At 41.3% G+C, this 22,737-nt stretch overlaps 1 protein-coding gene across 17 annotated transcripts in view; it reads left to right on the top strand.

Annotated features, from left to right (window-relative positions):
• The first annotated feature begins 62 nt into the window (after positions 1–62).
• Positions 63–22,737, top strand: part of BAZ2B (bromodomain adjacent to zinc finger domain 2B) — a 142,153-nt gene continuing 119,478 nt past the window's right edge. For 8 of the 17 annotated variants that reach the window (XM_080599988.1, XM_080599999.1, XM_080599997.1 and 5 more), the window contains exon 1: positions 64–266. In XM_080599988.1, coding sequence (XP_080456114.1) covers positions 137–266 — 130 coding nt within the window. In that variant the 5' untranslated portion in view covers positions 64–136. Of the gene's footprint in view, positions 267–7,112; positions 7,264–22,737 lie in introns of those variants that run through there. The other 9 variants (XM_080599995.1, XM_080599994.1, XM_080599991.1 and 6 more) reach the window with 5 other exon arrangements.

The raw sequence follows: 22,737 nt of genomic DNA, 5'->3' as shown, positions 1-22,737 counted from the left end.
GCGTTACTGGACGGCCAATCACCAGACAGCTGTGGGCGGCCCCGCCCCGCCGCGCCGGCCGTTTGCGCCGCGGCGCGTGGGAGCGAGCGGCGACGGCCGGTAACGGCGAGGCCGGGGCGAGGCCCCTTCCGAGCTTATGGCTGGGCTGCCTGGCCTCGGGGAGCCTCGGGGAAGGGCAGCGGCGGGCGGCTGGGCGAGAGCCCGCGAGGCCTCGGCGGCGAGAAAGGTGCTGAGGCGCCTCCCGGCGCGGGACGGCGGGAGCCCCGGTAGGCCTCGCCCTGTGCGCCGACACGGGCGGTCAGAAGCCAGGGACGAGGCCGAAGGTGGGCCGGAGGCCGCCGAGGGGCTGAAAGTCGCAGGGAGGCCGCTGGGTCTAGCAGTGAGCTCCGTGGCTGTTCCCCCGTGTGGTGTACCTTTGATGACTGTTGTTAGCTTGGTAAACCGCTGGAGCGTAGCAGTAAAGGAGACCGAGCGCAGTGTGCCTGGGTTATTCGAGTCTCGTGGGAACCACGGAGGTTGATTTTAACTTCGGCGTTTTGTGAACGCGTGCAACCTTCTATCTGTCGTGCGGTGGTATTCATATTTAAGTGGGATTTGATGTTGAACTCTAAGACAAAGTGCTTAAAACTTACTTTAGGGGTTACTGTTGGTGATGCTGTGAAAAAAGAGAAGGTGTAACTTCTAAGGGTCATCGTTTCACTTATCTTTGGATCTGTTTTTTTTTTTTTTTTGTCAAGAATAGCATTTATGGTTTAGAGGAAAACTGAAAGATATTAACTGGTTGATGTTGTCGTGCTAAGGACATTCTTTGGAGATCAGACCCCTGTCTTATGTATTTCTTTTTACTTACTGATACAGTTGGAAAAGCCGTTATCCCAGTGGCTTAATAGATGAGTCAGAGCCCTTTGATGTAATCGGTAGTCTTTCTTAAACTACTTCACCACCTATTGTAGCTGCCACATTTAATCAAATCAGTGAAGTTATCTGCAGCAGTGTAGTACCATGTTATGTTAAATAATTTTCTGAGAAGTAGCAGCAAACAGTGGCTTTTGTAGTGAAAGGTACCAGGAGTTAATTTGATCAAACTACTTGTATATCCTAGATGAATGGTGTCTTAGGCTGTTTTTTCCTTTCTTTCTCTCTTCATAAGCATATTTAAAAATATGCTTAAATAAAGTAATTCAGTTTCTTATCTAGGTTAGCTTTCTAGAAGTAGTTATTTTGTGTTATATATTTTCCATTTTATGGATAGTTCACTGGGTTCTTAAAAGGTAAGTGTGTGTACAGCGTCTTTAGCAATGTTATTTGCAAATGCACTTAGGATACACTTAGAGAAGATTTCGAAGCCTAATAATCTGAACTGCATAAGCAGGCATAGTTTGTGTGTCAAAACTAAAGGTTCTGTAGAAAACAGATCTTGATTAAAGCACATTTGGTTAACTTGAATCTGTTAAAAAAAAAAAAAAACAGATTCATTTCCAACGCTGTATTGGAGTGTGTTGAAAAGAAATACTGTGTTCTGTTTTAATAAACTAAAAATTAGCTGGACAATATGGATAAATTAAGCGTAACTTCAAAGGTAGCCAACTGCAAACTGTTATGCTATGGATAAAACTGTTCAAATCTTAAAACTTAAGCTAACGTATCTTTAATAGTTCAAGTGCTGCCTAAATTATTTTGTCAGTAAACAGGTATTCAGAATAGTTTGTTTCAGTGTATGTTATATGTCTGTAGTATGTAACGTGCTGTGCTTTGAAATTAAGTTCATGAACAATTAACAAAGCAAGCTGAAATTTTTGCAAGAGTTCTTAATCCTTGTGACCTGGCCAGATTCCAAGTTGGCTAATTACATAAGGTTATTTCCTGTTTAGCCTTAGTTACATGAGAGATGCCATCACTTCCTGTCCTAAACTATTGCGCAGTTTTGATGTCTGTTCTCTATCAGCTGTTGCACTCTGCCCTGAAAGTGCCACTTTTCACTGGTTGGTGTAATTAACCACAGATGCGCAGAATTTTGAGGTGGGCTTTTTTGAACTCACGTGGTTAAAGAAACAACAGGAGGAGAGGAAAATACTGCTTTGGTCGGAGAAAATTCAGCTTTGATTTTGGTTCAGAACAAAGAGAGCTTCGGGTAAAGAAAATTACCTAAGCTGTTTTGTAAGAAATTTAATAGAGGTACGTAGGGAAGGGGAAATGCTACACATCTCTAAATACAGAAGAGAAGATGGGAGGAAAGGCGCCTGATTTTTGGGAAGAAGATAAAGGTCTGGATTTGTAAGCTAATATTTCCCTGTCTTATTCGTTGTAAAATACTTAGAAAATGAGAATACCAGTATAAAGGGGATGTATTGAAGATGATTAAAAAAACAAAACAATACCACCAAAAACTTCTTTTAGAAGGTTATTAGTATAATTATTGAGATTAAACTGACATTGTTATTGCATAAATAGAATTATGAAAATATTATTTTTATTTATGCTCCAACCTTGTAGATGAGAAAAGATGTGAAAGACTCTGGAGCAGTTATGGAAGGCAAGGCTTGTGTATGAGACACTGCTAAAATGGAGTTGGCAGAATGAATCATTGATTTCTCTATCTTCTTAGAAGAGCAGAAATAGTCTTTAATAGTCGAGTAATGAAGTAAAAACAACTTGTAGCTGCTATTATCTCCACTGATTGGAGGAGTGCACTTATTAATAAGTGTGTTTGGTAAGTTGTGTGTAGTATGGGCTGATGCAGAAGCTCCATAGGAAGGATTTTTAGGCATTGATTGTGAGTGTGTGTTGAGTTGCGGATCCTCTGGAATTTCTTCTGTTGTCCCTTGTTCAGATCATCTGACTTCAAATCGATATTCTCTGCAAATATTTACAGTCGCTTTTCTGTGGATTCCTTTGCCTCAGCACTTTTGCAAAGCTTTAGAAAAACTGCCTGCGTACTGATTTTCTGCAATTAAAACAGGATTTCCTAATGGATGCTACTTAGAGTAGTGATCACATCAGTCCAGTTGAAAAGCTATTACATTTGTTTTATGTACTATGTAAACATATTTGTGCTTTTAAAGGTTTGGGGGGCCCTTTGTCTTTCTGACCTCATCATTACAGTGAGGAGAGTTACATCCTCATTTGACCATGCTGGGATGATGTCTTAAAACCGGGGGAGTAAGAGCATAAGGCCAGGAGTATTTAGGTGTATTAACCTGTATACATAGCCCTTGGAGAGTGATAGCGTAGTAGCTGTGGTGCCAAAAGTATCTGTGATGAGAGTAAACCCCCTAAACATAGAGTAAATTAAGCACAAAGGATGTGCTTTTAACTGGTTTACACTGTTAAAGCTTTTGAATGTAGTTTTTAAACACAAATTGCCCATCAGAATTGAATGATTTATTAAGATTTTTTAAGAAAATTGACCTTCATTTTTTTGATTAACAGCATACTTGGAATGTTAAACGCTTCTACCCTTCATGAGAGAAATAGCTAGTCATACTAACCTTGCAAAAACTTTTTCTTTGATGGTAACTTTCTACTGATCCTAAGTGAATGTCAAGTCTGTCCTAACGTATTTTATAATATAACATTTTATAATAATAAAATATGCGCTTGGTGAACCCTTCCCCAGGACAGCTGTTAGAGAAAGCGTATTGTAGAGTTTCTAACCTTCAGAGAGTACTGGATGGCTTTTTAAAACTCTTTCCAAGACTGTTATTTTCTTCAGGTGGATGAGAAGGTCTGACTGGAACAGGGTATCTTAGAGGCTCAGATACGTGTGAATGTTTTTGTCAGGCTTACCTTTACTTCGCTGACCTTAGCGCACAGCCGTGCAAGCAGATGAACTGTCACGGAGGGTTGTAAAACTGTGCTGCCAGCATGTGAGTAGGGGGTGGGGAAGAGAGGAACCTCTTAAACCGGCTTTGCCTTTGGGGAGATCGCAACAGTGAACTCCATCTACATAGTCCCATAGGAATTTTGGGCTTGTCCTTCCAGACGTGTACGTATGTGATAATCTTTTAGCACATAAATGATCCTAGTGGTATCAGTATAATTATTCAAATGTATAAGGTTATATGCCTGTAAATACAAAGCCTCCTTTTTTAAATTTTTCTCCCAGTTCACCAATCAAATTTATGAATGCATTGGTGGGTACAAGTAGCTAAAGAAATAGTAATGATAAGGTCAATAAGCATAAGAAAAGACAACTGAAACTACAAAACCGTACTCTGATATTATATATATATATATATATATTTATGGCACTTACACTGGAAGCCTAAAAAGAATTCCAAGTCTAAGTATGTTTGCAATTAATTTGTCATACAAAGAAATAAAAAGAAACAAGAACACTTTTTTTTTAATACAGTATATATGCTGCAGTTTGAATTTCTATCTTTTTTTTTTTCTTTTTTTAATTGAGAATTACAGCTCTTAGTATTGCCAGGGAGAGAACAGCCAAATTTGGAGTCTAGGAACGCTTCTGATGTAATAGTTACTCAGTTTAAATACATTGGTAGCATCCACTAACAACAAATTCTATGGAATAACTGAAAAAAAAAAAGTAAATTTCTTTTTGTAAAATAAGAATTGTAAAATAATAATGAGTTTTGCAGTACTAAAACAGTTCTTTCCATTGTAACCAATGGAAAAAACATCTTTAACCATTTTGTGGTGTAGGCTATAAGATACTTTGTAGTGACCTAAAGCTGTTCTGTTTGAGGGCAAAATTAATATTCAGTGCAATGAGAAGGACATTGCTCGTATCTTTTAATTTGACATCAGATACGTCACAGTGGTTTTAATTTGGATTGCTGACTTCACTTTGTGAAGAGAAGTAGTACGTCTTGAGCTCTGTGGATCTGTATTCAAGTAGATTAAATTCTGTCCTGCTGAGCATTACGGAAAACCGAGATTACAGAACACTGTCCAGACAAACGTCTGCTTTTCAAAAGATACTATGGTTTGGCTTATTGATAGAAAATATGTTTAGAATGGTTATTTTGAGTAGCGGTAATAAGAGTAGATATTAGAATTTATTTGAAACATTACAGGCAGAGATAATAAGTGTGTTTCTGTGTGTGTGTGTATATATATATATAGATAGATAGATAGATAAACCAGTAAATTTGATAGCAAGTTATCTAAACCCATTGTTTATTTCCCCTTTTTATAAAATCCTGTTATCTCCTAAATGACAATATTGCCGTCTTGGAAAATGTATGAGTTCTTGATTCATAACAATCTGAGCAAAACAGCTATTTATTGTATTCATTCTTAACCCACATTTTTTTTCCGAAGAACATTATTAGCAAATTTTGAGGTTAGAGAGGTACTGACCCAATCAAACACGTACCGAGCTTGGCCTCTGAGTTAATTAAATATGGGTTAATAATATATTATAAGGAAATCATTGTCCTTATTACAGTTATTAGGTAGTTAGTCAAATTATAGCTTCAAAGGAATGCAGAGCATGGAGAACTCAGGACTAAATTATGCATTTGAACCTTAGGCCAGCTTTTACTGTTGAGACAGTTTGCTCCTAAGAGAAATTGTGTCATCGAAATTAAATGCCTTTCTGAGGATGGAAGGTTCCAGTTTTTAATGAAATTACCAAGTGTGGTGTAGTGAAATGATTAAAATCTGTATTCCGGGAACGTGGCAGAGAAAAAAAAATCAATAAATGTTAGCAAACCTGTGGTGCCTGATGTGAATCCTGGGAATGAAATAAACTACTACAAAAATAACAATTAAAAACATACCAGCACATTAATTTATTTAGCGTGAGTCTCATGAGACATCATCTTTGCTAATTTTTAGCATACATTGTACTGTGTAATGGGAAGCTTTCTTTTCTCCTATCTGTATTAGGCAGCATTTTTGCCCTTCCCCCAGTGTCCCTGCATCGCAATCATTGTGCTTGCACTTATTATGTTACAAATGACCGAGGTAAGGCTGACATTCTCATTGCATGCAAAAAGAGCTAGTCTGCCAAGCTTTTTTCCCCCTAATGAAGCAGCTTTGTGAAATCTCCCCATGTGTTAATACTAATGAAGATCCTCCAGCACAATTAAAATCGCAGCCAGAGGCTGAAGAGGAAACAGAAAACAATGGCATCTTTCTGCATATACATATTTCTTTGTGCTGAGATCAGCTTTATTTAGAAATAATGTTAATTTCAAAAATGCTCGTATGCAGCATTTAACCAGGCAAACGAGCCGAACGTATTTTTGAGTTCTGCAAATGCAATTTTAAGTAGCTCCTACTGAGAAAATGTACTCATTGCACTGTGGTATAACTTTAAGTCTGTGCTGTTATGGTTTATGGAGAGCAATGCCTTGGCTCTTGAAGCGTACTTTAACCCTGGCTGAGTTTGAGACTGTGCCAAAGAAAGAAAAAAGAGGATACCACGTGTGTAAATGGAAGCCGTGTTAGAGGGAAGCACAGGCTTCTCCTCTTTCATAAATAACCCTGGCTAGGCGGTTGCTTAACAAAAAACTGGCGTTAAAAAAAAAAAACAAAAAACAGAACAGGTTGTGTCAATAGCTGGTGAATTTTAAGCTCAACATAACGCGAGCTTAATCTCCTGCCCTTCTTAGCTTAGTTTAACGTAAATTTAATTTACGTAGTTCTCATGAAGTAAGAACGGTGAGCGTTGCTTCCACACGCAATCCCCGATTTGCTCGGCTTCTTGGAAATGTCTCCCCTTGGGGGAGACGGGTCGCCTGTTTGCCAGTCGATGGCCATTGTTTGTAGCGGAGCACCTTTGATTTTCTTAAAGCCTGCACTTAGTCTGCAGCGCGAGATGCCGCGGTGGTACTCGGGGCGGACTGCCGCGCGCGTGCCCCGGGCAGGCAGTCCGTCGCCAAAATCGGACCAGATGCGGGCGGGCGTCCTTTTGTCGCGCTTCGGCGAGCGACGGCCGCGTGCAACTTCGCCTCAGCGACGAGAGCGGCGCGGGGGCTGCGCCTGGCGGCCGGCCCGCAGCTCGCTGCCCCGCGGCCCCGACAGCCCCGGCCCGGCGCCGTGACGCGCCCCGCGCCTCCCGCTGCCGGCCGCGGCCGCGCGCGACTTTGGCGGGCGGCGGGGGAGCCGCGGCGTGACGTCACTCCCGGCCGGCGGGCCCCAGCCAACCTCGCCGAGCCGCCGGCCTCGCCCGGCGCCGCGCGCGCCCCCGCCCGCTCCGCGGGGCCGCGCGCGGCTCCCGGCAGCGCTGGGCAGGGGACGCCTTCCGGCACGCGCAGCCCGGCGCCGGGCAGAGCTCTCCCGGCCGCGGAGGTGAGGCGGCGCGGGGGGGGTGCGCGTGTGCGTGTTGGGGGTTCTCGGGAGGAGCCGGGCCGCGGCGCGCTGCGGGGTCGAGCCGCGGGGGCTTCGCGCGGGGAGCCTCGGCCGGCCCCCGGCCGCCTCGCCGCCCGGCCCCGCGGAGCGGGTCGCGCCTTTGTTGAGCGGGGCCGGCCGCGGCCGTGCGGCCCCGCGGGGCCCTGCCCGGGCCGGGCCGCTGGGACCGAGCCCCGGTGGAGGCGGCCGGCGCCGGGCGTCCCGCGACGGGGCGGGGGCGGCGGGGTCCCGCGCGGCTTCCAACTTGGCAGCCGGTGTCCGGCCGGGCCGCCCCGGTCACCTCCCTGACGGGCGGCTGCCGGCGGCCCTTTGTGTGGCGCGGCGCGGCGCCCGCCGCCCCTACCCCCCGGCGCTGCCCCGTGTGCCCCGGCCCCGCTGGCCGCGGCTGTCAGGCCCGACCCCGGCCGTGCGGGGAACGCCGTGAGGTGGGCGGCGGGGAGCCGGCGGCGGGCGCGATCACCGCCCCGGCACGGGCGGCGCCGGGCCCCCGCCTCCCCTGTGCTCCCAGCGCGGCCGAGGCCCCTGGGCGGCGGGAGGGCGGCGGGGCGCGGGGCCGGCCGGCCGGCGGCAACAGCGGGGCCGGGACCGGGACCGGGAGCGGGAGCGGGCTCCGCCGCCGCCGCCGCCGCCTTCCTTTGTGCGCCTCGGTCCCTGACGGAGGGAGACGGGCAGCTGCGGCCCTGGACCGAGTTGTTGAAATTTATCCCTTTGTGTATATTACAATATCCTCCATTTTTCCTGCCCTCTAAACAACGAGCCTCTCGCCATCTTGGGCAGTTTTGTTATTCCCGAGTCTGTCCTGTCTGTCTCTTTTAGGGGGAATACGTGGAAACCCTGAAAGTCTTTCAGGATGAGACTCGAAGTTTAGGAAATGTTGCAGGGACAGACAGTGACGTCATGTAAAGTTTAAGGAGAATTTTTCCAACAGTGTGCACTTTTCCCCGGAATTCCTCCTGATCTCAACCACACTTTAAAGAGAAGGGTTCCTAGCTGAGCCTGCACGTCCAGGGAACAGTAATAGTGCGTTCCTTCACTACCTTTGTAACAGGTAGAGAAAAAATTATGATTTTGATTATTCCCTCCCCCCCCCCCCCCCCCCTCTTTTTTGTCCCGGGTTTTCAGTATTGAATTTCTAATTCTTACTTAACTGTTTGGTTGTTAAAAGAAAAAGTGAATCCAAAGTTATGTGAAATAATAATAATAAAATAATCCGGAGACTTATTTATATTTGTGGAAATTATTTATCGAAGGTGAAAAGCTTGGTCCAGAATCTTCCCTGAGGAATAAAGAGTTTCTAGCTGGGATGAGGAACGTGGAAATACGCGTTTTTTTCATTTTGATGTGACACATTTTGGGGCATATTTGGAAGCAACAGATATTTTAAACTGTATTGTTAAAAGGTTCTTCTTGGAAAATATCTCTCTATATACGTATTACACGTAGTTTGGGTTTATGTTGCTTATGCTATATAACGTGGACGGTAAAGTGTAGTTACGCTGCTGAATTCAATACAAAAAAAATCTCTTTCACTGCTGGCTATCAGGACTGTGTCAACTGTTGAGAAAAGGGAAACAACAAAAGGTAGCGTTGTTATAATTTACTTCTCAGTTACACTTTTTTTTAACATTTCATAAAAGTTTCCATGGTCACATGGTAATTCTGGGTGAAACACTGCATAATTGATAAGGAAAACCTGTTGTAGGTAAAGTTCCATTTTTTCATTCTTTTTCCTGTACTCGTCTTACTTGCTGCATATTTACAGTAACACTAATGGGAACATGAAACTGCCTGTATTTCATTTGCATTTTCCTTTGTCTTCAAGGGTGGGAAAAGCATTGACAACAGTTAACCTAGAAAGAAAGAGGAATAGCTGTTAGTACATAAAGACTTTTTTAACCAAGTCGGTATTGAATGATGTATTTAAGGTATCCTAAAGGTCATGTTGGAAGAAATGTCAGATATTTACCGCAGTGTGTGCCTTTTTTTTTTTTTTAATGCATTAGAAAGAATGGCAGAGTTGGCTTGTTTGCCAGCAACGTGAACCATGAACCTTAGGTAGATGGAAACGTTGAAATAGTTAAAAGCACGTAGAACAGATGGCTCTAAATTATACATGCAGCAAAGGTCTTAGACGTTGTGGCAGGTTAGAAATGGTGAGCAACAGAGGATAAGCAGTTTCAGAAAATGATAGTTACTATATGTGATGTCTTGTACCTGTAATAAACTATGTGCATACTTTTGTCACAGTGCTGCAAAAGCAATAAACTACATAAGAAAATGGTAGCTGAGGTAATTTTTGTAAAGTGTATGTAGAGGAAACACTAAGAATTGTTAAGGGATCTCTGATGATAAAGAATTGTTGTTCTCTTCAGGCAGTTTTTTTTTTTTAATTGTAGCAGTTCCTTGTAAGCGGTGGAGGATTAATATTGTGTTGTGTTGAAGTTCTTCATAAATGGAACCCTTTGGATAGTAAAAAAAAAAAAACAACTTTCTTTAGAGAATCTGTCAATGCAGCCTTTTCAGTAGCGACTCAAAGTTATTTCTGAACGGCACAAAGTTTTGTGACTAATGTATAGCAGTAGTAGACTAGAACTGCACTGCTGGTATTTATCATTCTACTTTTTTTTAATTATTATTATAAATAAAGCTAAATCCCGATGTATTGGTTTCCTTTCAGTTCAGTGTTTTCAGAAAAAATACTTGTAAGTCATTTTTGTAGACCGTTGCAGGTTGTCAATAACATTGTAAATTTATTTGAACAGTGTTAGGGGAAAGACAATAGATGCTTTGTGATTCTGGGGAGAAAGATGTTTATGAAAATCAGCTAAGGTGCTTTGAATTTTCAAAGGATAAATTATCAGTATTTTTTACATTATGCAGGGAATAAGCAGTGGTTTGTCATTTCAGTGGTTAGTCCTTATTTTCGGTAATTATTTAATCTTTATACTGACCTTACGGTGAGAAGAAATTGCTACAAGACTCATTTTTGTCTTGTGAGACGCTGAAAATGCCAATAAGAAAGTAATGGAAGTCCTTCTAGGGCCTGTTGCCCTTTTTCTCATTTTGTTTGTGTATTTATTATAGAACTGCAGTGTAAAGGAGCAGATGCTTTGGAAAACATCCTGATGTGTTGCTTTTTCTTATGGGAGTGTATAACTGTTCCTTCTGATGCATCGACTTGACAGCTGGTTGATTTCATGGAGCTGCTAAGAAGCCATTAGTGGCGTCATTGAATTGAAACAGAACAGTCACTCCCAGCTCGAACTGCAGTTGTTAGTGTCTTTGCAACTTCAGTGTTCTTACACAAGATGTGGAATATCACAGTTGCAAAGAAGGGGAGGTTCATGCTCTGTCTCGTCTCCCTGAATTAGTGGTAGGGAGGTATCAGTAGTACTTGACTGCTTTTAGTTTTATAAGGTGCTTACCATGGCATATGCAATACTGAGGGCTAAGATCTGATGTGTTGTGAGGCATAGTTAACACAACCAAAAATGCAATGTCTTCTATGGACACACACTGATATATTAAGAGCATCCCTCAGTTCAAGTTACTTCATGGTTATATTTTTGTCCCTAATACAGGTTTCTTTCAAGGCCTTTTACTTTCTTCTTGGTGCTAAACAGGAGGGGGAAAAATAAAGTAAACCTCTAGAATGTAGTTGTTTTTCTCAGAGAAAAATGTAATAGAGACTTGGGATAAAGATGTAACAGTATTGAGCATCTTTTTTTGAAAAATGAGCAACATGTCATGCCATGTTTTAAGCTAGTTCGTGTTCATAATGATGTCAGTATTTCTTCTAATGGCAGGCATCAAGGACAGCAGTGTTTTTTGTGATTGTTTACTCTAGATCATCCTAAACATTGACAAAGTGGAATAAATGTATCAGTCAAGTATTTTAAAGAAATCAGATATTTCTGATGAGGGTTGCATTATGCGGAATTCAAGATATAGGTAGAGTTGATCTTTCCCATTTCACAAAAAAAAGTAAATGAAACATCCTGTGTTGTAAGAGAGATGTATGTTTTTTTTTTTATGCTGCTACATTTCGGATTAAAAGTCATTTTACTGTGTTTTTACTGTACAATGGTTGAATGAAAAAGTGCATCTTTGTTGGGGGGGCTGAAGTCATTTCCTGCTTACTCTTTGGGACGAGGAATGGGATCAAGGGTACTGTATTAGAAAAATTAGAGAAAGTAAATCCTCCCCAGCCAATTTTACCTGCTTTAAAAAGAATCGGCCAGGGGTGAGTCACCACTTCTCATTCGAGTTTCTTATTACTTTTGTGAAGGTGAGAAAGTATTGGTTTCACAGTTAGACTCTGATGTACGTATGGATTTAGTCTTTTACCACCATCATAAGAAGTTGATGGTAGAGGTGAAAGATAAACTGTCTTCACTGACTACTCTGTAGCGTGACTGGTAGGTACTTCGCGAAAACTGAAATGCCCATGGTTTGTTAGTTTGAGAAGTTGCTACTTGATTGCTTAAGTTGACTGTTCAAAAAAATGGGACCGTATTTTCATCTGGTCTCTGCAGAATGATGATGTATTTTTAACCTTAAAAATAGTTTTTACCTTAAAAATGTATGATTAAGAGCCCAAGTAGTAACGCAGAACATCTAATACAAATAGCACACCACTTCATATAATAGATGAGTTTGTCTTTACTTGCTTTTTTTAACCTTTTCTCTGCCCTAAATTTACACCTACATAATGCCCTGGTCTTCAGACATTCTTTACCAAATAACTTATAAAAATACTCAGTGTTCTTTTTAAAGTACAGACTTTTCCTTTCTAGAAAGAAAATAAACCAAAAAATACCTGATTTTACAGTGTAATTTCTTTCCTTTCCTCGAGAAATAGTGACTATATTGCTGCAGTAGCATTTAGTGAGACCACCAGGTGAAAGAAACGCTCCTGGTGAGGAAGTCGTCTTGTTTGCAGTTTTATAATGTAGCAATAAGGAAAGGAGGTTTTCCCTGCTTACTTTAAAAGAATCAATTTATGCATTTGACATAATACCTAATAAAAAAAAATCTTTTATGTTTATGTGGATGTTTTTCAGATCGGAGGGGAAAAGACAAATATCAAAGAAAGTACCCGTTCTAAAACTTATCTAATGGCAGGTGATATCTCAGATGAGTCTCTGAAAAGTGTGGACTTGGAAAAAAGATAGATTGGGCTTGTCAGCGTCCCTGTCCTTTCCAAAGGGTGATGCTTGTTGTCATTGACACGAAATCTTCCCCCGTTGCCTTCCTACTCACGCCCATCAGGGCCTCCTGAACGTCCTTTGCTGGGTTTAAAGGACACATGGCTCTTTTCACTTGATGTAGGTCAGGCATTGTAAGGAACTGAACGAGTTAAGCCTTGGTAGTTTGCAAGAAGAGATTGCGGAGATTTAGCTAGACCCTGAGGGGGGCATCACACAAAACCTTAAACAAGTAAACATGTAAAGGCACCACCTGAAAACGTTACCTACCTGATGGAGTGTTTACTATTGTGAATAGTCCCATTGAAACCGATGGGACTGCTGAGTGTAAGGACTGAGTGTAAGGACTCGTCACTGGAAGAGCAAGTAGGTTCAGAAATAATATCGTGACTGTCAGACCATGTCATCATCTTGGAGCCTCAGAACTTCAACTCTGGAGCTGTTGGAAGGGATAGCAAGGAATTTTCTTTTATGAACAGAAACCCTTACTAGTGTGCTCTTGCAAATTAGAGGCAGCGTAAGCTAGATTTTCTTCAGAATGTTTATTAAATATGATGATACAGTGGTACAAAGCACTCTGCCTAGCTGTTGTTGATTTGGAATCTATGAAGATTCAGTCTTGGATGAGAAGCTAAAACTTTGAAATCTTCTAGGGAGGTTTTTTTTTTTTTTTTCCCCTTCACTTAGAATATGTAACTAACAAATCTTGATTGTGACATTATTAATCAATCTGTATTGAGAAACTTACGCGTTTTCAATGCTGAAATATTCTATTAAACAGTGTATTGCATTTTATCAGATTATTATTTTAAAACAGTGGTTGTTGGGGGGTATCCAAATATAATCAGCAAAAAAAACCCCATAACCTCCTCCTCAGTCCTCAGTGTTTTCTTGCACGAGAGAAATCCAGTTTGATGATGATTATTGCAGCGGTCCATCTGATGTGTAGTGACGTAATTGTGTGGATTTTGCCCCATTTTCTGTTCTTACACTTTTCCACAAGGATGCACTCATTAATCAAAGATGCTGCACTCCTGCTGAGGGCAGAGAGGTTCATCAAATTGGCAGCCAGTTTGGTGTAAAGAACGGTGTAGTGAAGCTCCTAATGTGCTGGGACATAAATAAATCTAAGGTCTTTGTATGCAAACCCTGGAGGTTAATACTGTATAATTCAATGTCCTGTCTTTGTTTTTATGATTGATGTTTTAAAATGTTTGAAGCATGATGCGAGCCTAGGAGGTCAGGGCTGACAATGTGGTTGGCTGAAGCAAAGAAGTGTCAGCTTGGCTGAGACTTCGTGAGTGCTGCAGAGGTTTTCTTTTTTCTTTTTTTTTTTTTCCTTTCCTTACTTTTTGCTGGGAGATAATTGTTGTATTGCCTGAGCTGTTATAGGAAAGTTCTAGAGATTGACAACCCCTGCTGTGATAATGGACTTAGTGCATGAAATGCCAGTAGCGTTGTCCTATTTGTTCTGAAGCTTACTGCCGTTTGTATCCTTAACGGAGCTAACGTGTAGAACAAGCCAAAACTACTGGGATTTCTCTGTAGAAATAGTGCTGGGGTTTGGCTTTAACATGGACTGCTTTCATATTCATAATTTAAGAACAGCTGGTTAGAGCAAGCACATAGTCATTTGCAAGCTATTATAAACCATTCCAGTCACACATGGAGGCTGTGATTGAGGTTTTTTTATTGATCTACCTGCATTTGAAATCTGGTCACTGCAGCCACAGAGGCCTTTCATTTCAGCCAAGCTTGCAACACAGAACAGCCTCAATATTAAATATTAAATTCTAAGAAAATGCTGAATAAAATGATAAAATGTGAGCTTTAGAGAAACAAAATGTAAGGGTCAGCAGTGACGCGCGTCTTAAATAACAATTGTTTATGTAAAGCAGCCTAAAAAAATAACATCAACCAACTGCTGTAGTCCTTTGATTTCTTTCAGTTTTCCAAATAAGAAATCATTAGACTTATCCAAGGTTACACTGGTAAAACTAATAGCTGAAATATGCGGTTTTAATGCATTGTGTGCCCAGTGCTTTTGGAGGGAAAACCAGAAATATGAAATGTGATTATATTGCGCAAAATGGTGGTGTAATAAGCGCAGCCTGTGGAGTATCACACAGAAAAATTAGTGGATATATTAAAACTGACAATACTGTTTACATGGGTAGGATTCTCTGTTTTAATGTTAAATATAAGTACTTAGAAACAATTGCCAGTGGTGACATATAAGCTGTCTGTGTTAGTAAGTGTGATTTGCTGTTGCTGCTGCTGTTTTAATTCCACTTTTGGTATTCCTGTTTAGAAATAGTGAGGCATTACCACTAGTTTTTATGCTTAGGTTTATAACTTTTTGGTATCTTTTGTTACCTTTGTGATTGGGTCTTCTGAAGGGGAAATTATATTTCTGAATGGCTGTAAAAAAAAAAAAAAAATATTTCTGAACATCCTTAGTTCCTGTGGGAATAAGAGGGCGCCCCAAATGCTCACTTCCATACATATTTTGATCCAGTATCTTCCGTAGGCAGAAATGGTTGCTGAGGAAAGATGTAAATAAATTCTTACTTTGTATGTGTGGAACCAGGAAGATGGGAAGCCATTAAGGAAGGTTCCTTAATGTGTTAGACAGTCAGTTAAAAATAACTGGAGGAGGACATACAAGCCTGAAAGATGGTCTAGTTTTTCAAGCTGTATTAGTTGATTTTTTAAAAGATACCATCTCTCCCTACAGCTGTGGTTTTTTTTTTTCTCTTTTAAGTAGTTATAGCACTTTAAAAAAGTCTAACCATAAGAAATGTCAAGTAGTGTTTTTCCATTGCAGCACTGATCGTTTTTCATCCTTGGATTTACCCTAAAGCTTCTCATTGCTTCTTTTCGATGTTGATGAAAGAGCTAGATCAGAGATAATAGTTAAGACTACATCTGTGTGGTTTAGGAGAACAGTGAGGCAGAAGAGCAGAGTGCTCCATAGTTCCATTATAAAGCACAGTTTTAAGAGCTTTCAAAGCAAAGAGAATTTGTCTATCTTCTTACTTAGCTAGTCTAATATTAGAAACAATAGGGTGCCCATTTTTTCTCTTTAAGGGAAATTACTTTAAGTAGGGCTCTAAAGAAGTGAAATGGATGCTTTGCTCTTTTTTTTCTTTTTTTTTTTTTTTAGTGGAAACACTGAATGGGAGTAGTCTACTTAGTAATTGTTGACAATCAGAAAACAGTGGACAGTAACTGAAATGTTCTCACCGTTTTGTGGGTATAAGGCAGTGCTGAAAGGATACTGTCCCAAGGAAAGCGTGATTGAAACAATTGTCTGAGAAGTGGGAAGAAAGTTGAGATCCATTTTCCTGTATAAAAACAATGAAAGGGTGTAGATTATTGTACTGTCGAATGGCATAAAGATAACGGATTTTCTTCTTGTGTTCAAAGCATTTGTGTATTAGGAGTACTGAATAATTTGAAAAAATTACAGCGATACATTCCAGCAATTCTCCATCGTTCTGACGCCTTAGTAGAGAAAACTCTCAGATTGGCAATCGTACCTTGAATGTAGTGGAGAAAGATTTGGAACATGGGGTTTAAGAAAAGTGGGTGGATGGGACAGCAATTGCTGTCTTTTTAAGAAGTGCTTTCAAATTTTTATTCCTAAGACTTCAGTGTCATCTTCACTAAGACAAATGCATTTTTGAACAAGAGTGGTAAGTATTGATTCCATAGTTAGTATTGTCCATAGGGTTAGTTTTCATGAGCTGTTTCTTATGACTGTATGAAGTCTGTTGATCATGGAATGGAGTAGTCAAACAGCATGCTGGGAAGGGAGGGAACTTGTAAGATAAAACTAATGTGAAGGGCACTAACTAGTAACTGCAATTGTTACAAGTAATTGCTTGTAAAAATGCGCTATTTTCCCTGGTGTAAGGAACTAAAAGGAATATATTATGCTAGTAACTTCTTTTTTTAATGGTGTATATGGCAGCTTGGAATACTTCCTTGAATTTTTGGAGAGGTTTTCTGTATGTCAACCTGTTCCTGATTCCTATTAAGATATATTGGTGATGTGTTGACAATTCTTGCAGATCCCAGTAAACTTTTGGCGTTAATTGTTATGTTGTTGTGGATATACAGCATATTGCAAAGTTTACTATGTTGATATAAGTGGTTTAGCCAGAGATACAATTAAGTGTAGACTTTTTTTTTCAGTTGTATAAATTAATAGTATATTTTGAGACATCTGTTAGTAACGTAAAGCCTGTATCATCCAAACAGGCGCGTAAGGGGGGCAACTGCCCTTTTTTATTTCTTTGGCTGTAAGTGCTTTATTTATATAATTTATTGTAGTTTTGGTATCTTGTAGAGTGCCTAGTATAAATACAGGAGCAGTCACCTAGTGCAGTGATCTGTTTTGTCTGTTTTAGGAGAAGTTTAAAATGCAGTTTAGTGGGATCTCTAACACAGTTAGGAAGGCTGAGTGACTTAATTTGCTTCATACGTTGACCTCAACGGAACTGGCCTGCATTCTATTCATTTTTATAAAACTTGGACTGGGAGAAGGGTACATTCTTCAGTGTTTGTTTTCCCTGTTGCTTCCAGCAGCATAGGCGATAATACTTGAGTGCTAGTTTAGTTTGGTAATGTATGTAGATCTTCATCGTGTTTTATTTACATACAAGAATTTTATTCTTTAGCAGCCCCTACAAAGTTTCCATACGTAATTTGAGTGATTCATAACTCAATAAATCCCTTATGGTTTACTGCAGAAGTTTGAGTAAATTTTAAAGAGGTATTTTGGTGCCAAATTTCAAATGTTTCTTTATAACAGTCACTTAAGAACTTTTTAGGAAAAAAAACCCTTGCAAATTTCTGTGGGTGACCCAGCACAGAAGGTAATACAGAAATAGTAAATCAGTATTTTTGGTTGAAAATGTCACTGCAAGTTGTAGTATGTTGCTTAGCGTGAATTCTGCTGCTTGTGGAAAGCAGTGACCAACAAATGTTTTTTTCAGAGTTGTTTCAGAAGAATTTTCGAACTATACAGAATAGATCTTTCTGAGCAAAAGTTGCATTTTTATGTTAAGATTCAGTCAGACTCAAGATACGCATTGTGAGCACTGTGTAAATATAGCATTGGACAGATGGGTAGATCTGGTAGAGTTCCTACCAGCCTAACAAAGGAACAGTGTGGAGCAGTTACCTATATTGTCTTATGTTACTTAGGAGGTCAGAATGTTAAGGTAGAAAGGAAGATTCATGTATCGTTTTGGATGTATGGTGGTGTACTACTGTGTTGAAAGGTTTCTCTGGCTTGGTAAGAGGGGATATTTGTTTGTATGGCTAATCTTCAAATTTTTCATGCGTATTTTTTAATTCTAAGGTTTGTGATAGTTTACTTGGAGAAAAAAGGATGATCAGTAAATGATTGGTACCTGAGTTGTTGAATGTAGCTGTGGAAGGACATTGACAGAATCAGATAATGCCTTTTTTTTTTTTTTTTGTCGAAACTAAAGTGTTCCCCTCAAAAAAGGGGGGAAAAGGGTTCTTTCATTTTGTGTCTCTTTAACCATCTTTTCAAGAAGTTAGTTTCTTTTGCGGTTGGCGTGGTGATTGGGCCTGTCTAGCCCTGAGCCCACTGGCTGTGACTTATTACTCTGCAGTATCATAATTGAAGTTAGATACTACTTGTTTCTTGAAGATCCATACTTACAGTTATGGTGCTACTGGACAAAAAGATGCCAAATTGACTCTAAAATCTTGTGTTAAAAAGAGTAAGGGGCATCAGATTGCTTCATGTATGTGTGTGTGTATATATATATATATATATCATAGAATCATAGTGTGGTTAGGGTTGGAAGGAACCTTAAAGATCATGTAGTTCCATCCCCCTGCCACGGGCAGGGGCCATAGAATATCTGAGTTGGAAGGGACCCACAAGGATCATTGAATCCAACTCCTGGGTCCCCAAACGATCCCTTCCCCCCCCCCCCCCCCCCCCCCCAAATAAAAAAAATCAGACCATGTGTCTGAGTGCCATGACCACTGCCTGTCCCAGTGCCCAACCACCCTCTGGGTGCAGAACCTTTCCCTAACCCCCAGCCTGACCATCCCCTGTCCCAGCTTCCAGACAACTGGGACCTCTCCAGATTCCCAAGACGGTTGAAAAGTAATTGAGAGAGGCCCCACAACGACATCAGGCAGGTCAGTGAGTACTCTGGGATGAATCCCATCAGGCCCCATGGACTTGTATGCATCCAGGTGGAGCAGCAAATCCTGCACAAGGTTGGGGTTAACTGGGAGTTTATCGTTCCTACAGTCACGGTTCTTCAACTCATGGGCTGGGGTGGGGTCCCAGAGTCCATCACTGGTGTTGACGAGACGAAAAATGCATTAAACATCTGTGCTTTGTTGATATCCCTGTTTTTGAGGCGAGCGTCCTCATCAAGTATCAGACCAATGTTTGCCCTGGTCTTCCTTTTCCCATTAACATACTTAAGAAAGCCTTTTTTATTGTCCCCCACACTGCTGGCCAGCTTCAACTCTAATTGAGCTTTGGCCACCCGAATTCTCTCTATACAAAGGCGAGCAGTATCCCTGTAGTCCTCCCATGTCACCCGACCTTGCTTCCAGTGGCCATACACTTTCTGCCTAAGCTCTTGAAGAAGATCCCTGCTCAGCCAAGCCATCCTTCTGCCCCTCCCGATTGACTTCTGAGATTTTGGAATTGCCTGTTCCTGTGCTCTTAAGAGGTGGTGCTTAAAAACCGACCAGCATTGATGGACCCCAGTGTCTTTAAAAGCAGTTTCCCAGGGGACCTTACTGACTAGTTCCCTGAGCAGTCTGAAGTCTGCTCTCCTCTAATTCAGAGTTGAAGTTTTGGTGGCAGTTTGCTTCCTGTCACCAAAGATTTTGAATTCAACTACCTCATGGTCTTTATGGCCAAGGCAGCCCCCTGTCACCACTTCACCCACCACACCCTCCAAGTTTACAAGCAAGAGGTCCAGAGGGGCACCTTCTAGTTGGCTCTCTTAGTACCTGTAACAAGAAGTTATCATCAGGGTGCTTCAGGAATTTCCTGGATTTGCTTGTCTCAGCTATGTGATATTCCCAGTTGACATCTGGCAGGCTGAAGTTGGGATGCCACCCACTTGATCAGGTTGCTCAATTTTGTAAGAAAGTGTTGGGTTTAGTGTGATGTCACTAAATGCTTTATGGAGTTTGATTTAAATTCTGATTTATTCATAAAGTTTTACTCTGAAAAGATAACAGCCACGTGCAGATCAAGAGTAAATTAAGACCTTCCAGAATGTGTTTTCAAACCACATACTTAAAATCCATGAGATCCATATTGATTTCTTTTATTGGGTTGCCTGTCTTTACAATAAGTGATGTCAGAATTTTTGATGGCTTGTTTAAAATGTGTGATTTTTCTTCTAGTGAGGTAATTTGAAACTATTATAGTTATACTCTGGGCTGAGTTTTTCTGTTGACAAAAGAAAGTTTTACCGTGGTGAAGAAGCACTATGCTTATGGAGAGGTCAGAATGAACTCGAAGAGTCCCAGGATACAAAGTGGCTGCCTGAAATTCATCACAGGTTAATATGGGGTGATATACATGGAGCAGAGAGAAGCGGCCATCACTAACTAAACACGCACAGTGATGCATTCTAAAATAATTACCTGAAATCACATAGCAATATTGGAGTTGGTGCATTGTTCGGTTAAAAGTACCGGTTGAACAGCAGTCAAAATGCAAATGTGACACGTTGCTGGGAAAAGAATAAAGAACGGAATGGAAAACATGTAAGCTACTGCATTACTTCAGGTCACCTTGTGTCAAGTAGGAGAAGAAAAAGCAAATAATACCGAAAGGAATCATCAGTTATGGAATGTTTTCCATATAAGATGAGAGTAAACAGTTGTCTTCATCTTGGGCTATGTGACCAATTGCTATAAACTCATACTTGGCATAGAGGAAGTAAATAAAAAACAAATTCTGGACATTTCAAGTATGACTGAAATAAATTATTTTAACTAAAATCACCTGGTGAAACAAAACCCGATAGCTGGTTAACATAAAACAAGAGCTAGTGCTTTCCACGTCATGACTGGTTAAATTGCAGGATCATCCTTGGATGCTGTAGTGATGAAAATTGCAATGTACTTAGAATGATCAGGTAAGTTAATATAAGGTGTCTGTCAGTGGCTGCTGAACAGTGATTCAAATGTCATGTTACATTTGTGAAATCATTATACTTGTGATTTCGGAGTGGAGGATCTGTACCTTCTTCATTCAGAATTACTGTTGCTGTTTATATTGTTCTTATAAATGTTAGTGTGGTCTTTGGTAACTTGTGTAGATGAATTAATAGATGCCAAAATATAAAAATACATATATGATCCTAATAACTACAGAGATTTTAATTTTAATTTTTATTTTTAATTTAATTTTATTTATTTTTTGTGAGGGATTGAACTGTAAACATCTTTGGCTTGTGATCGTTTACCAGGTTTCTTCAGTCATCTCTAATTGTCCTGTCCTTCAGTTTTGGTTCCTTACTGTACTCTTTTGCACTGAGTTTGTTAACGTGCATTCTTCCATTAACATGGTACAGAATAATTTTAAGTAATGTAACTTCAAACCTTACAGATTTTTCCGATATTCCTTTTCTTCTCTATACCCATGTGTGTCTGTGTCTTAGGTATATCACATGTGAGGTCATTAAGAGGTTTGCAACACTTGTGAGCTTAGTCCCCACCCAGGACGTTCCAGTATTTGTTTACCTTCGAGAGAATTGGACAAGATGATCTTTGAAGGCCCCTTCTGACTGAACTGTTCTATACTGATAGCTCCACAGAATCCGAGAATGGCTGAGGTTGGAAGGCACCTCTGAAGATCATCGGGTCCAACCCCCCCTGCCAAGCAGGATCACCCAGAGCACGTTGCGCAGGATGGCATCCAGGCGGGTTCTGAATATCTCCAAAGAGGGAGACTCCACAACCTCTCTGGGCAACCTTTGCCAGTGCTCGGTCACCCTTCCAGTAAAGAGGTGCCCTGTCATATTGAGATGGAGCCTCCTGTGCTTCAGTTTGTGCCTGTTGCCTCTCATCCTCTTGCTGGGCGCAACTGAAAAGAAACTGGCTCCACCCTCTTGACACCCTCCCCTCAGATATTTATACCCATGGATGAGGGCTTCCCTCAGTCTTCTCTTCTCCAGGCTAAACAGGCCCAGCTCTCTCGGCCTGTCCTTGTGTGACAGGTGCTCCAGTCCCCTCATCATCCTGGCAGCCCTCCTCTGAACTCGCTCCAGTAGTTGTATGTCCCTCTGGTACTGGGGTGCCCAGAACTGGGCACAATACTCCACGTGTGGCCTCACGCAGGGCCGAGCGGCTGGGGAGGATCACCTCCCCTGACCCGCTGGCAACACCCTTAAATAAAGCCCAGCATCCCCTCGGCCTTCTTGGCCACAAGGGCACATTGTTGCCTCCCTCCCGGTCAGCCTGCTGTCCACCAGGGCTGCCAGGTCCCTCTCTGCAGAGCTGCACTCCAGCAGGTCAGCACCCAGCCTGGACTGGTGCTTGGGGTTATTCTTCCTAGGTGCAGGACCCTGCACTTGCCTTTGTTGAACTTTGTTGAACTTGAGGATCAAAGGAGAAAGGTGCTCAGAAAAAAAATAAGCCCATGAAAAGGCAGTTAAAAAATAAACAGACCAAAGGAATCCTTTATGTTTTGCAGTATTGTACTGGCAGAGATGTGATTGCAGTTTTGTTCAATCAGAAGCCTCATTTCTTTTTTGTCTTGAGCCAGTGGCCAGGTTTAGCAGTGACTGGGTGTAGTACTCGCCGAGAGTATTGTAGATGTAATCTCCGCTGCCTGTGGCAACTCGAGACTGAGCTGCTCAGAAGGAGAAAAATGGAGAGAGAACAAAAGCAATTTCTGTTCTAAAATAGGAGCTTGGGACAAGCCCATCGATTACGGTGCCAGATTTGCATGAGCAAATGAATGAGGACTATGCGTATGGCACAGTACGTGTGTTCTTATATGGGGTGTGTGTGAAGGATTTTTGCTGGGTGATGAATTTTCATGCTGTGCAGATTCTTGTATAAATTAAGAGTTTGATGCTCCAGATCATACTTCTGTAGTTATTTTTGCAGACCTATTTTTTGACTTCTCTCCTTCTGCTTATAATTTTGTAGTTTATATTTATTAGTGTTT

The sequence above is a fragment of the Anser brachyrhynchus genome (genome assembly GCF_964034855.1).
Source record: "Anser brachyrhynchus genome assembly, chromosome: 7".
Classification (NCBI taxonomy): domain Eukaryota; kingdom Metazoa; phylum Chordata; class Aves; order Anseriformes; family Anatidae; genus Anser; species Anser brachyrhynchus.
Note: the sequence above shows the minus strand (reverse complement) of the source record. Positions and strands in the feature narration are given on the sequence as shown.